Source organism: Varanus komodoensis, unplaced genomic scaffold (genome assembly GCF_004798865.1).
Source record: "Varanus komodoensis strain SLA01 unplaced genomic scaffold, ASM479886v1 scaffold42, whole genome shotgun sequence".
Lineage (NCBI taxonomy): Eukaryota > Metazoa > Chordata > Lepidosauria > Squamata > Varanidae > Varanus > Varanus komodoensis.
Window position 1 is genome coordinate 3,429,414 of NW_025335972.1, and position 12,953 is coordinate 3,442,366.

At 48.0% G+C, this 12,953-nt stretch overlaps 1 protein-coding gene across 2 annotated transcripts in view; it reads left to right on the forward strand.

Moving 5' to 3' along the window:
• Positions 1–393: 393 nt before the first annotated feature.
• IQSEC2 (IQ motif and Sec7 domain ArfGEF 2) overlaps positions 394–12,953 on the forward strand; it is a 175,592-nt gene continuing 163,032 nt past the window's right edge. For both annotated transcript variants that reach the window (XM_044443782.1, XM_044443781.1), the window contains exon 1: positions 394–1,123. In XM_044443782.1, coding sequence (XP_044299717.1) covers positions 399–1,123 — 725 coding nt within the window. In that variant the 5' untranslated portion in view covers positions 394–398. The remainder of the gene's footprint in view (positions 1,124–12,953) is intronic.

Genomic DNA, 12,953 nt, shown 5'->3' on the forward strand with positions numbered 1-12,953 from the left:
TTCTTCTGCCCCCTCCCGCTGGGCTGAGGCTCACCCGGGGCTCGCCGGGCGGCGCGCTCGCAGTGCGCAGTGCCTCTGCAGCGACGGCAGCGGCGGCAGCAGCGGCAGCGGGAGGAGCAGGCAGGCGACTCGCTCAGGGCTGGAGCAGGCGGCGGCGGGAGCAGCGCGGCGGCAGTGGTAGTGGCAGTGCTAGCGGCCCCTCCTCCTCCTCTGCTCCTGTTCTTCCTTTTGGGCTCCCGCAGGCAGGATGGTGGCTGTAGCCCTGCAGCCCTCTGCGGGCCGCGGGGCGGGTCTGTAGCTGGCGTGGGGTGGTGCCCTTTGCAGCAATCGGGAGCCGAAGGCGGCGGGCGCCGGGCGCAGCGCAAAGCGCCCGTGCGCCCCTCTTCCTCTCGCTCTCCATGGACGGGGGAGCGGGGGGTGGCCCCGGGGTTCCCGGCTCCGAGAGCCCCAACCGGGCCGTGGAGTACCTGCTCGAGCTCAACAACATAATTGAGAGCCAGCAGAAGCTGCTGGAGACCCAGCGGCGCCGGATCGAGGAGCTGGAGGGGCAGCTGGAGCAACTGAGCCAAGAGAACCGGGACCTGCGAGAAGGGGACAGAGAGAGGGACCGGCACCGCGACCGGGACGGGCAGTATCACCATAAAGAGCGGGACAGCCACTATCAGAACCGGACGGAACGAGATGGGCAGTACCAGAACCGGGAAGGGCAATATCAGAACCGCACCGACCGGGAAGGGCAGTACCAGAACCGGGAGAACCGAACGGACCGCGACGCTCAGTATCAGAACCGTGCAGCAGACCGGGAGAGCCAATACCAAAGCAGAGCAGACCGGGAAGGGCAGAACCAGTATCAGAATCGGGACAAGGAGCGAGATCTTCCACACTATGGGAACCGGGATGGGCAGTACCAGAACCGCGAGAGCCACTACAGGGAACCGTGCCAGCTGCATCGAGAGCGGCCCCCGCAGTGCCATCAGACTCGGGAAAAGGAGCATGAGTACCCTCGGCCCCCTCGGGAAAGGGGGCAACTGAGCCGTGGGGCATCCCGGAGCTCCAGCCCTGGAGCAGGAGGTGGCCACAGCACCAGCGCCAGCACCAGCCCGGCAACTACTCTGCAGAGAAAGTAAGGAGCTGGTCTGCTGCCAGGCCCTTGCAGCCCCTGGTTCAGTGCCCTGTCCCCACTAGGGTTTGCCCTCACCCCCAGCCCCAGGGCCAGAAAAACCCAAGCAGCCCCTCTGGGTTCAGGCAGTAAATAAAAAGTGGGTGCCATCCTAAGCAGCATGCAGGCAGACTCCTTGGCCCAGCCTCCTGGGCAACATTGCAAGGGATCTTGGGGAGCCCTTTTAAAGATTGTCTGGTGCAGTGGTTCTGGGGTGCATGAAGTCTGTTGTGGGTCTGCTGGCCTGGCTGCTCTCAGTGTCGTTCCAGTGCTATTGATCTGGGCCTTGAAATCTTGTGGTTGCATCCCCCTACCCACTCTGCATTCCAGTCTGTTGCTGGGTTGGCATTCCCTTGTGACCCCATCCTCATGGCTAGCTTTTATTCATCCTTATTAGCTCACCTTCATTACTCAGTGTCTGCACTGGACCCTGCCTGAGACACCCCTCCCCCCATTGCATACTGTTACACAGCCTGCTGGGGTGGAACATGCAACCTGCTGTCCCTGTGCCTCCTCCTCATTTGTGGCCTTTTCAAACTTCGGTCTTACTTTCAGTCATCTTTCCTCCTTCCCTGCTTTGCCTTGTTCTGTAGAGAAACACTGCTGTGTGCTAATGCACATGCTTCTCTCACCTGCCACTGTGGATCTTTCTCATTTTGCTATCCTGTCGGAGACTTGCTGTCTAGTGGCTTTGCGCAAAGAGAATGAGAGATTTTCTTCCTGCAGTGGGCCTCTGGAAGCAGTCTCCCTTGCCAGTCCTGCATCTTTCTCCCCTGCCATAGCCCAAATGGCTCTCCTTTCTTCCCTCCCTCCACTCCCCATGTTAGATCTGATTGTGCAATAAATACTAAATGTATATCTTCTAAAAAAAACCCCAAACCTCAAACCATCTGTATTGGTGCTCCTAAACATTATTCCTAGCACATATTTCAGGACTCCACCATTACAAACATGAATTGAGGGTTAAGGTGATGATTCTGAAATGAATGTGTGTAAATACATCCAACAGTGTTTTGTCAGCCTGCAACCCCAGGTTTCCTTTTCTAGTCCTGGCTTGTGCAAAGGAAATCAGGAGCCTCTGGGAGGGAGCCGATCCTTGTGCTAGCCCCTGAAGCTTGTCTCTAATCTTCTAGAATCCTGTTAACATTTTCCTCTGGCTATTTTGTATTGAGTGAAGTTAGTTAGGGCCTCTTGCTTCTTGTTCATGTCCATATGCATCTGTACATAGATACTACATATGGATAAATGAGCCCTCTTTACCCAGTAATCGTAGGGCCTAAGGACCAGCCTTTCAGTATTTTTTCCTTTGATGGGATAGGTGCTGGGAAGGGGCTACTGCTAGGACAGGGCCTGAATTCAGTCCACTGCTTCCCATAAGGCCTAGCTAAACAGGGACTCCAGAGGGGAGGGGTGTTGCTACTGAGTGTACCATTGCTTAGGATGAGAGCTGGGGGAGGTGGTGCCAAGCCGATGCACGAGGGAGTAGGTGTGCATGTGTGGGTGTGAAATGAGTTGCATGGACTGTTTGGTGTTACGTACTGAGCACCAAGTTCAGAGACCAGGAAAAGAATATGGCGGGTGGGGGAAGGGGGGGCCTGCTGATGTATGATGTGAGTAGGACCACAACTTCTGAGTGTGTTTGGGAAAGGAGCAGGATCTGGGTTAGGTGAGAGAAGATTGCAGGACCCAGGACCCAGTGAACCCAAAACCCAACTCTGGGAGAGGAACAAGGGTAGTGTTCCCTTTCTCTTCCGACTCGCATCTTCTTCTAGAATGGGAAAGCTGGCTAGGGATAAGGGAAGCTGTAGTCAAGCACATCCAGAAGGCATCAGGTTGGGGGAGGTTGCTTCTGGGTTGCTAGTGCCAAAGGGTCCCCCTGATCCAGAACTCTGGGGTTTTTGAGTTACTGTGCCTGGGAAGCTGATCTCTGGTGGCTCATTGTTTCTGGCAGAAGACTGCAAAGCTGTGAGCCAAAAGGCTTTAGGATCTGGTTTGGGGAAGGCAGCAGGGAGGCTGTGTGGGGTGGGAATTGACGAATCCAGCCATGTATGTTCTTTCTCTCTCTCTCTCTCTCTCTCTCTCTCTCTCTCTCTCTCTCTCTCTCTTCATCACCGCCTCCTTCTTCTGGTTAGAAATTAGCAAAGTGGTTTGATGCTGCAAATGACTTAAAACCAGCACAAATGTGCCTTGCCATTCCCACCCACTCTCTGCCGACACTGGGGAGGCATTTTTTTAGAGCCTGGAATGGCAATGTGGGGAGGGGGGAACTGATCCTCTCCTTCCTGCTGGCAAAAGACCAGAAATGCCTAGAGGAAGCCCCTCACCTCTGCTCTTACTAACAGGCACTACTCTTTCCAGTTTCTCTTGCTCAGCTAGAAAGTGAACCTGGGAATTATCAGTCCAGCCTTGTCCCTAAGCTCTTACCACTAGAATGCCCTTTGTTCAGAACTCACCTCAGCCACAAACCCATTTGGGTTGCTTGCAAACTGCCACCTTTTATTCTGCTCTCTGCAGTAGTAATAAGACAGAGAACAGCCTACCTTACAGGATTGCTGTAAGGAGTAGCAAAACAAGTTGTGCACATGCTTTGTTTGTTCAGAAGAGCATCATGCAGATGCCAGGATTCATTTTTACATCCCACTTCCTTTTTGAAAGGGAATGGAAGTGTTCTAATACCCCCTTATCTGTCAGGATTGTGACCTAGTCATCTGGGTGATATGGAAATGGGTATTCCCTTCCACTGGTCCAGTGGACTTGCTAAATGTGATGAAACATGTGGTCATTCAAAGCTTCTCTGGAGTTTATTTTATGAGTTCTGGTGCCAGGCACCAGAGGCAGTTGCATGGCTGTCTCTGCAGACCTGGGAAGCTAGCAGTTCAAGATAGCATATACCCCACTAGTTTCTTGAGTACAAATAGGAAAGCAAATTGTCAGCTCCAAAAAGCATTTGTCTCTTCTGCTGCTGATTGTAGCCATGGGAGCGAGTGCAGGAGAAGGAAGCAAACGCTTTCTTGCCCCAGGACCCTTCCTGATTGTGTGCATGGCTCATCAGATAATTCTGGGGAGTGTGTTCACATTACGTAATCCTGATAAAACACATGGCCTCAAAGTCAGTGTTGTGAGAAGCAGAGGGAGCGGGGAATGCTCTAAGGCCAGAGCCGTGAACTTAGGGTTTCTGGCGGCACCAGGACAGATCTAAAATGATGGGCTTGTGGAGCTGGAGATGCTGCAGCTGCGGTGCCAGTTTGTAGGCTCTGCTGCACTCTGCTGTGCTGTGCAAGGGCTCCAGCCCATTCCTTCTCCCAGCCACAGAGACGATTTCTTCCAGTATCAGGGGCACTATGCATCTGTACCGCAGTTGCTGGGGAACATGGGCAGGAGGGTGCTGGTGCCCTCATGTCCTGCTTGAGGGTTTTCCACAGGCACAGTGCGAACAGATGCTAAGCTGGCCGGACCCTTGGTTGAACCAGCACAGTGCTAACATGCTTATTTTGCACATTGATGAGTTGTGGTCCTTTTTTAGCCAGTGGTTGCAGTGGCGCTTCCCAGAAAGCACTCCCGTGTCCCCTTCACTCCCTTCTAGGAGCGAAGAAGGCATTGCAATGCAGACAGAGTGTTCAAGGGCATTAAAAAAACTAATAGGCTTCCAGGCAGCATTCCGGAGCCAGCACCCTGGTTCACATAATTCCTCATCACAACAAGGTTAGATGTGAATTGTCACATGGCTGCTGTTCCTATGAGCTCGGTTCCCATGCAGCCAGGCAGGCGTTAAGCCTGTACTCAACATCAGACAGAAGCCAGTTTTAAATTTGCATGTAGGACAAGCTTTGGGTTGCCAGTCGTGGGCCCAAATGAGGTTGCTGCTGAAAGGGGCAGCTACATGTCTAGTGTGCCCTTTCCCTTCTCCTTTCCCTCCTCCTCTTCTATGTATCTTATAGAGAAATTTTACCCATCTCTTTGCAACATCATATTGCAATGTGTTTCCTCAGCCCCAGCCAGCGGCAAACAGTGACTTTAGGTTAGGGATGGAGGAGTGACAATAGCATCTTGGGCATGCTGTAAGCGCCACTAGCCATTATAGAGTAGGAAATGGGAACTGAGAATTGGGTGACCTTTGTGTGTGTGCGTGTGTAGGGGGAGAGCAACAGCCATGTGTTATAATGTAATGTTGTTTAGTTTGGCCCTAGGTAGCCATGCTGCGATCTTGTCCCAGAAACCCCTTGCTGTATCATTAGCAAGGCACCTGGAAAGGAAGGATTCACACATACCAGTAGCAGTGTAAGAAGCTGGTGCTGGAAGGCAGGCACTTGCGTTTGCTGTGTGAGTGGTGGACTCAGCCCCTGTCTGCATCCTCAGGCCTGGTGCCACCTGGCTTCCATAGGATTCTGGTAGAGGCTTCATTGCCCGTGGCCAGGCCAAGAGGTCTTTGAAGAACAAGTGCTGTGTTTCCTTCCCTCATTTTCCCAGGCATTACAAGGGGCTCAGTGCCAGAGCCGCTTCCTAGTTCAAGGAGGAAGAAAGCAGAAATGGATTGACTGCTAAGGGTCTGCATCGTTATACTGCCCCTCCGATGTGTTTTATGATTTTTTGGTTAGCGTCCTAACTAGTGGCAGACCCAGGGGCTGGCTCACGCATACACATTTGCTCCCTGACGATTGCAGCATCAAGTGGTAACCTGCATGAGTAAATGAGCCATCAGAAATCAAACCCATAGAGCGAGCTATCGTATCACCTTGGAATCACCTTACAGGTCCCGGGTGCCAAGTCATTCAGTCAGATGCAGATCAGTGTTGACTAATCAAGTGTATGCACTTTAGTGCAAATGGGCCTTCTCATTGGTAGGATTTGAAAGGTGTCTAAGGACCTTTTCCTGTGACTCTCCCGGAGCTGTCTGCATTCGTGATGGAGTTGTGGTCTGACAGCATGTCACATGCAGCTCCCTGGAGCCCAACACACATGGCCACTCACCACACCCACTCACAGGCACAGACTGAATGCTGCTGCCCGTGGAGGACTCTTTCGGTGCATCAGTGTCAAGGTACAGGGTGGGTCGTTTCATCCCCATGTTGCAGTTCTTGGTATGAATGCAGTCTTGCACACCCTGCGGAGCTTCCCTGGCAGATGTTCGCCGGCCAGCAGCCAGTTTCTGCATCTTCACATAACAACGTGTCTCTGTACAAACAGCTCCACCTTTTCCTAGTCCACTTGGAAACCATGCTTGTTTCTTTTCCAGGCCAGTGTTCCCCCCAAGTTTAACCTGGCAGGTAGGCCTACCAATTAAAGTAGGACTTACTCCCAAGTAAATAAGCATATTCACTGAGAAACAAGCATCCCCAAGTTTGGTCAGTCAAGCAGCCAAGTAAACATCCAGCCCTATCTTTTCAGTGCTGATTTTCTCCCCTAGCTTCTGCTATGGGGTGGTACAGAAAAGCCATGATGCTGATGAGGCTGAGCCTTACACCAAGATGCAATAGTATAGTATATAGCAGTCTTACCTACTGTAGTATCCTCTCATTGTTGTGAACTACACATCCCACCATTCCACCATGCTGGCTAGGGCTCATGGGACTTGTGCTCCAAACATCTGGAAGGCACCAGATTGGGAGAATCTGCTGTATAGCTTCACAGAAGTCCAACATTTGTTTTTGCTTATTTCACTGGCCCCCAAACACTTTTGGGCTGTTGCCCCCTTTCCTCTTGGGCAACTACCCTAGTGCCCCCACACCTCTTTCTTTGTATTAGGTATGTTGCTTGTCTGAAAATTTCAAATGACCAATCACTGCCCCCTGGATTGTTCCACAGACCCCTGGGGAGGGTATACCACTCACATTGGGAATCACTGTCTAATTTGTTTAGGGGGTTAGAATATACATGACTTGAGCGTAAACCTTACTGAATGGAGTACAGAAGGAATATGGGTATAGATTTATATCTCTTTGCCATGTATTGAGATTATATTTGATTTACTAAAAGACATATATGACCCTCTGACTTGAGACTTACCTGAAGCCAAAAGTTTCTGGCCTGATTTGATGCAAGGCTCATTATAGGATGTTGCAAGACTGTGTCAAGTGCACAAGGACGATAATGACTCACATAATCCAAGTTCATTTCAATGGAGGTTGAACCAAGTAGACAAGATTCTACTGGATGCTGAAGAAAGATGATTGTACTCCTTCTTACAAATGCTTTTATCCTGTCTAGAGGAGGTTGTAGACTTTTAAATATCAAAATGTAACATGAAACAGCAGCAAAGAATATCCATCCAGTTCCACAAACTTCCAAAATAAATGTGCACAGGGTTGGGCTGTGAACCAACAGGCAGAATTTCTGCACTTTGGTGCATAAGGTGGTGAATGAAACTAAAACGTACAGTCTTATGTATAAGCATTAAATGCAGTATAATAATTATCAGTTGTTATCATTTTGAAGCAGGGATTTTGGTCTCCAGGTAGTCATTTCCTCTTTCTTTAGAGCTGGTCTGGAAAGAGCCGTGATTAAAAACCAAAGTGGCCATAGTGGGAGAAGGGGGGGAAGAGAGAGAGAAAATGAAAGGCAGAACCTTTACCATGGCAAATGTTCTTTCATGCAGTCACTTCCCAAGCTGTTAGGGGAGACAATGGTTCAGCAGCTAATTTTCGTGATTTATTTACATCCAGTGGTGAGAGCCACAGGTGCTCCTGGACTTAATGATGCTTGGAAAAGCAGGCCAGTGCCCCTCCCAGGGACTGTGGGTTTCAGTCCGGTTAGGAGAGAATTGATTTGTTTAAGGGAGGGGAGGAAAGAAGAACAGGGCTGTAGGCCTTTCTCTCTTTGGCATATTGCTCAAAATCTGGCCCTCCGTTTGAAGGGGAGGAGCTGTTTAAAGACTGGAAATGAGATGTGGGTTGTCTGTGGCTTGGGCCTCTTTTTTAACTTTTGGATTTATTCCCAGAATTGTGTGTATGTGTGTGTGTGTGCGCGCAAAAGTCTGAGATTAAAGCTGTGTGGCAGAGAAAGAGTAGGACTGCTGTAAGATGAAGCTCTGGTACTTTTAAGTCATGCACAAGGTTTAGTTTGTGCAAAGGCTTACCAAAGTTCTGTTTACAATGCCAGGGTTCAGACTTAATATATCCACACACACCACCACCACCACCATGGTACATTTACAGGGCATGTTCCCAGCAAGATTTGGGTCTCTGACAATGCAGTTGAGGGAGAGTGTGTCAGAGTAGTCTTCAGTCCCAGGATCTCCCTTTTCTTCTTGAATTACTTCAGATGGGAGATGGTGTAGTCTAGTGTATTTGAGGGGATTTGGGTTAGATGCATCCTGTTTTTAATTGTATTTAAAGGCAAGATAAAAGGGAAACTCTCAAGGAGAAGATTTTTGTTTATAAAAAGATTTATAGCCTATTCAGTGCAAGGTATTCCAGGTCAGAACCAGGAAAATAGCCCTGCACAGTCTCACATGGGAAAATTATGGACTTACCTTTGCAGCATTGCTGTTGACATTTGCAACAAAACTGCATCAGTATTACTGTGTCCACTTCACATTCTCAATGCTTTGCATTTATGTAGCAGCCAGAGAGTTCAGTGTACTTCATGAAGATAGTTTCCACAATTTTTACAAGAGCTGGGCAGTGCAGGGGAGAGACAGAGGCTTGCTTTCAGCTGATTTGAACCAGAGACACCTTGAGTCACATCTCTTAGCCACAGTGCTACCCTATCCTGAAGTAACAACTCCTTTTTGGCCAAAGAATTATGTGGGTCACTGACAGCATCCTCTTCCCCTCTGGCAGTGCTTTTCAAACATTCTGCCTTCTGCATGGATTAGCTTTCCAAGGAACCCCCTTCCTGGCTGTCTTGTAATCCCTGTGCAGAGGATTCTTGGGGTGGCCAGGTTTTCTTACGTTTAGACATGAAACTCAGGGGGTGGAGCCTGGAAGCAAAATGACTGTACTTGGCAGATAAGGGGATGGAGTTTGAGGCAGCAGATAACGCTTGGCAGGCCTGGGGTAGTGCCAGATGGACATTCATAGAGCTAATAGCAAAAACTTTGAAGCAGAGCAGAAATTAGCCCTGTCCCTTGTTTCTGGCTTTTTATTTATTTATTTATTTTTCGATTTATATCCTGCCTTTTTCCTACAAAGGGCTCAAGGCAGCTTACATCATTCTCCTCCTCCATCTTATCCCCACAACAACCACCCTGTGAGGTAGGCTGGGCTGAGAGTCTGTGACTGGCCCAAAGTCACCCAGTTGGCTCCATGGCTGAGCAGGGACTCGAACCCAGATCGTCTGAGTCCCAGTCCCAGGCTCTTAGCCACTACACCACACTGGCTTTTATACATTCCCTTGGAGACTAAGGAGGAGGAGGAGTCTAAAATTCGAGAAACCTCCAATCCAATCCTGAGACTCTTTTAAAGGGTGCACATTCAGGTCTTTCAAAACTTTTGGGCCAGCAATGGCCGTGGGTGAACTGAGAATACAGGTGGGTGATGCCCGGTTCTTCCTCATACCCCGACTGTACATTGCAGGGCAAGATTGGTAGTAGGAACATGCTGTCTTTTAGAAAAATACTGTGTTGTGATGGCTCTCCCAACCGAGTAACCCCTTATAAGCTACCAAGAATCCCCAGACTTTCCTGGAACACAATTTGTACGAAATAGGCAGTCGTACATATTTTCTACACATAGACAATCAGCTACGTGTTGTCTGATCTCCTCTTTAGTGAAAGGGAGGTGGGTGAACTCTCTGAACTCTCCAGGTGCCACTGACTTGTGGTCATTTCATCGCAACTTCAGGCTCAACCCTTCTATGGCTAAATACATTCCAGGTCGAAGTGAGTTCATGGACTTGTTATTCCATGCTAACCAGTTGGCTTTGTGCATGAGGGCACAACCCTCAGAGTCATTTGGTTTCCTTTCTCCTTTTCTGACACAGCCAAGTGAAGATGAGAAACCAGAAAAGTTGCTTCCAATTTTAAACTCTTTAGTGCTCCTTGTTGTGCCTGTGCTCTGGAGAACTCTGGCTAGTTTAAACTATGATTTGTAGCAAGCCAGGATGCAATTGTGAGTTATGCTTCTGGCTTGGTCTTGCATCATAAGAACGTAAGGAGAGCCATGTTGGGTCAGACAAAAGATCTCTCTAGTTCAGCATTCTCTTCCCACAGTGACCAGTCAGATTCCCGTGGGAAGCATTCCAGCAGGATACAAATGCCAAAGCAGCCTCTGGCTCATCTTCCCCAGCAATTGCTATTGAAAGACACTCTGCCTGAGATTCTAGCTACACGCAGAATATGGCCATCATGGCTAGTTGCTATTGATCGCCTTTTTGTTCATGGTTTTGTCTGTTCCCCATTCAAAGTAGTCCAAATTGAGAGCTATCCATAGTTGAACTATGCACACATCTGTGTGCTTCCTGTGTGTTTAAAATAATCAGAACTCCCTGGTTTGGTAACAGAGAACCTTGGTTAGTTTATTAGCAGAAGTGAATGCTTGCAATCGAACATAACTCGAAAACATATATTAGTGTTATGTCCAAACTGGGCCTTTGTGTAAATCAGGATTGAGTAACGCATGGCCTGCGTATGTCCTCTGCCACCCCTCCAAGCTGCCAAAACTCATGGAAGTTTCAAAAACGCTTAACAACAAGAATAAGCTAAAATTGGCCCGGTAGCAGTTTGCCACTGACATTCACAGAAAATGCTGATTTTTTGCTGCCGCTGAATTCATCAGCATGGGAGTAGCAAGAGAGTGACCCACCCCGTTGAATTTGTCCACCCAGGTGTAAACAAGCCAGTCTCATCATGTGGATTATATCAGTGAGGCAGAACAAGGGCAAGACTTGTCTGCACAACTAAAGAGTGTTGTGGCATTTTATCCATGTAATTTTTAATGCTTTTGAAAAGTTCTCATTACTTATAGCTCTCTTTGTGCAGCTGAGTCAAAGAAGGCACATTACCCCGTGAAAAGACACTTGAGGGGAAAGAGGAAAGCATGGGATATTTTCACATTGTGAGGACATTTGGGTAAAATTTAAGGCCAAGTTCTGAAGTGGTAATCCTGACTGGACTGAACCACTTCATATTGCCAGTGTGGACTTAATGGAATAATGCTTCATTTATATATTTATATATGTGTAGCATTTTGATCTCTCTGTTTAGCCAGGAAAAAAATACCTATCCCCAGGCAAATATTTCTTCAAACAGTCTCTAACTGCTTGATTGCAATCTTAAAAGAATGACGGGGAAGGAAAGGATTGGGAGAGAGGAGGGGAAAAAATCAAATTTAGGCACTAAAATCCTGGCTGCAAAATTCAGGTCAGATCCCGGACACTGTGGAAGGGCTGCTCTGGCCTTTTTCCCTTCTCTCTGATGGCCTCAGCAGTGACAGTTGGTAGCAGGAGGGATGGAGCTACACATATGCATGAAAAATGTGTGCATAGACACAACAGTAACTGAAGGGTTCTGGTCTAACTTTCTTAGTGATTTGCCAGTTTTCTTTGTGGGGGATGAAAAATAATATGGAGGAATTCTGTATTCTGCTATCATGCAAGCGCCCTTGTTTCAGTTTGAAGTGATACAGTCCAGACAATGGCTTATTAAACCTGAAACTAAGTTCCTGACACATGGGTAGTAAATTTGTTTGTTAAATCATGAGATGTCATATACAGATGACATTCCCCTCCTTCAGGCATTCAGAATGTTCCTCTCCAGACTGAAATCTTACTACAATATAAGGATGCATTTAATAAAAGCAAAAAGAAAGCCAGGCTAATTGAAGTTCCTCCAGCACAACTGCTAGTAATAACTCACATTTGGTATAAGTTATGTACTCATGACGGGAGGTAAGTACACTGCTAGAAGTTATGGGCAGTATATGATCAAGCACAATTGAAGAAATGCCTATGAAGGGGGTCTGCAACAAGCCTCTGATTGCTACTATGGGCAGTCTTATTTTTTTGCATCAGGTGTGGTTAATCCATAAGCATTGTGGACAAGAGCCATTTCCTTAGCACTGGAGAGGTTCATAATGCAGTGTTATGCATGTTTAATCAGAATGAATCCTCTTCCAGTTCAAGGGGGCTTATACTCTAATGAGTTTAGGAATACGGTTTTGGCTGCAATCCTGTACACATGTATCTCAGAGTAAGTCCCATTGAACTCAGTGAGGCTTATTTCTGAGTCAAGATGTGTAAGATTGTGCTGTCGGCTGTATGTGGATCAAAAAGATACTTCTTGTGTCTGGCTGTATCCCTTTAGACTGCAGGTGGGGGATTGCAAAGGATGGAGTGGCCCCCAGTACCAAAATACATAGATAAATTGCTGCTTCTTAGAAAACTAGCCTCGTTCTAACATTACACAAGTGTAGAGTGTAGATATTGTCTTTTTGTTCTTTGCTTCTGTGTGGAGGAGACATCCATCTTTCCATGAGGCCAAGGTCTGGGCTAGCATTCGCATCTGATGACAGTATCATTCCTGGGTTGAATGTCCTATAGCTCTCCCAAGGAAGGGCATATTTAGATATCTCCAAATAATTCTCTCCATTTTTACTGTTGGAAAAATGTAGGTGTGGGCGCAACAATTGGCACAGAAAGGGATAGAAAACAAATTGTTTGATTGCATTGATAGCTTGTCTTTTCTTCTAAGGTGTTCCTCCCCATTTTGTCATTACAACACCCATGTGAAGGAGGTTAGCTAAGAGACAGGACTGGCCCAGGGTCATCAGGTGTGCTGCCTGACAAAGTGAGAATTTAACCTGAGTCTCCCCAAGCCTGTTTCAACGTTCATCACACTGGCTAGACCATCTTGCCAGCT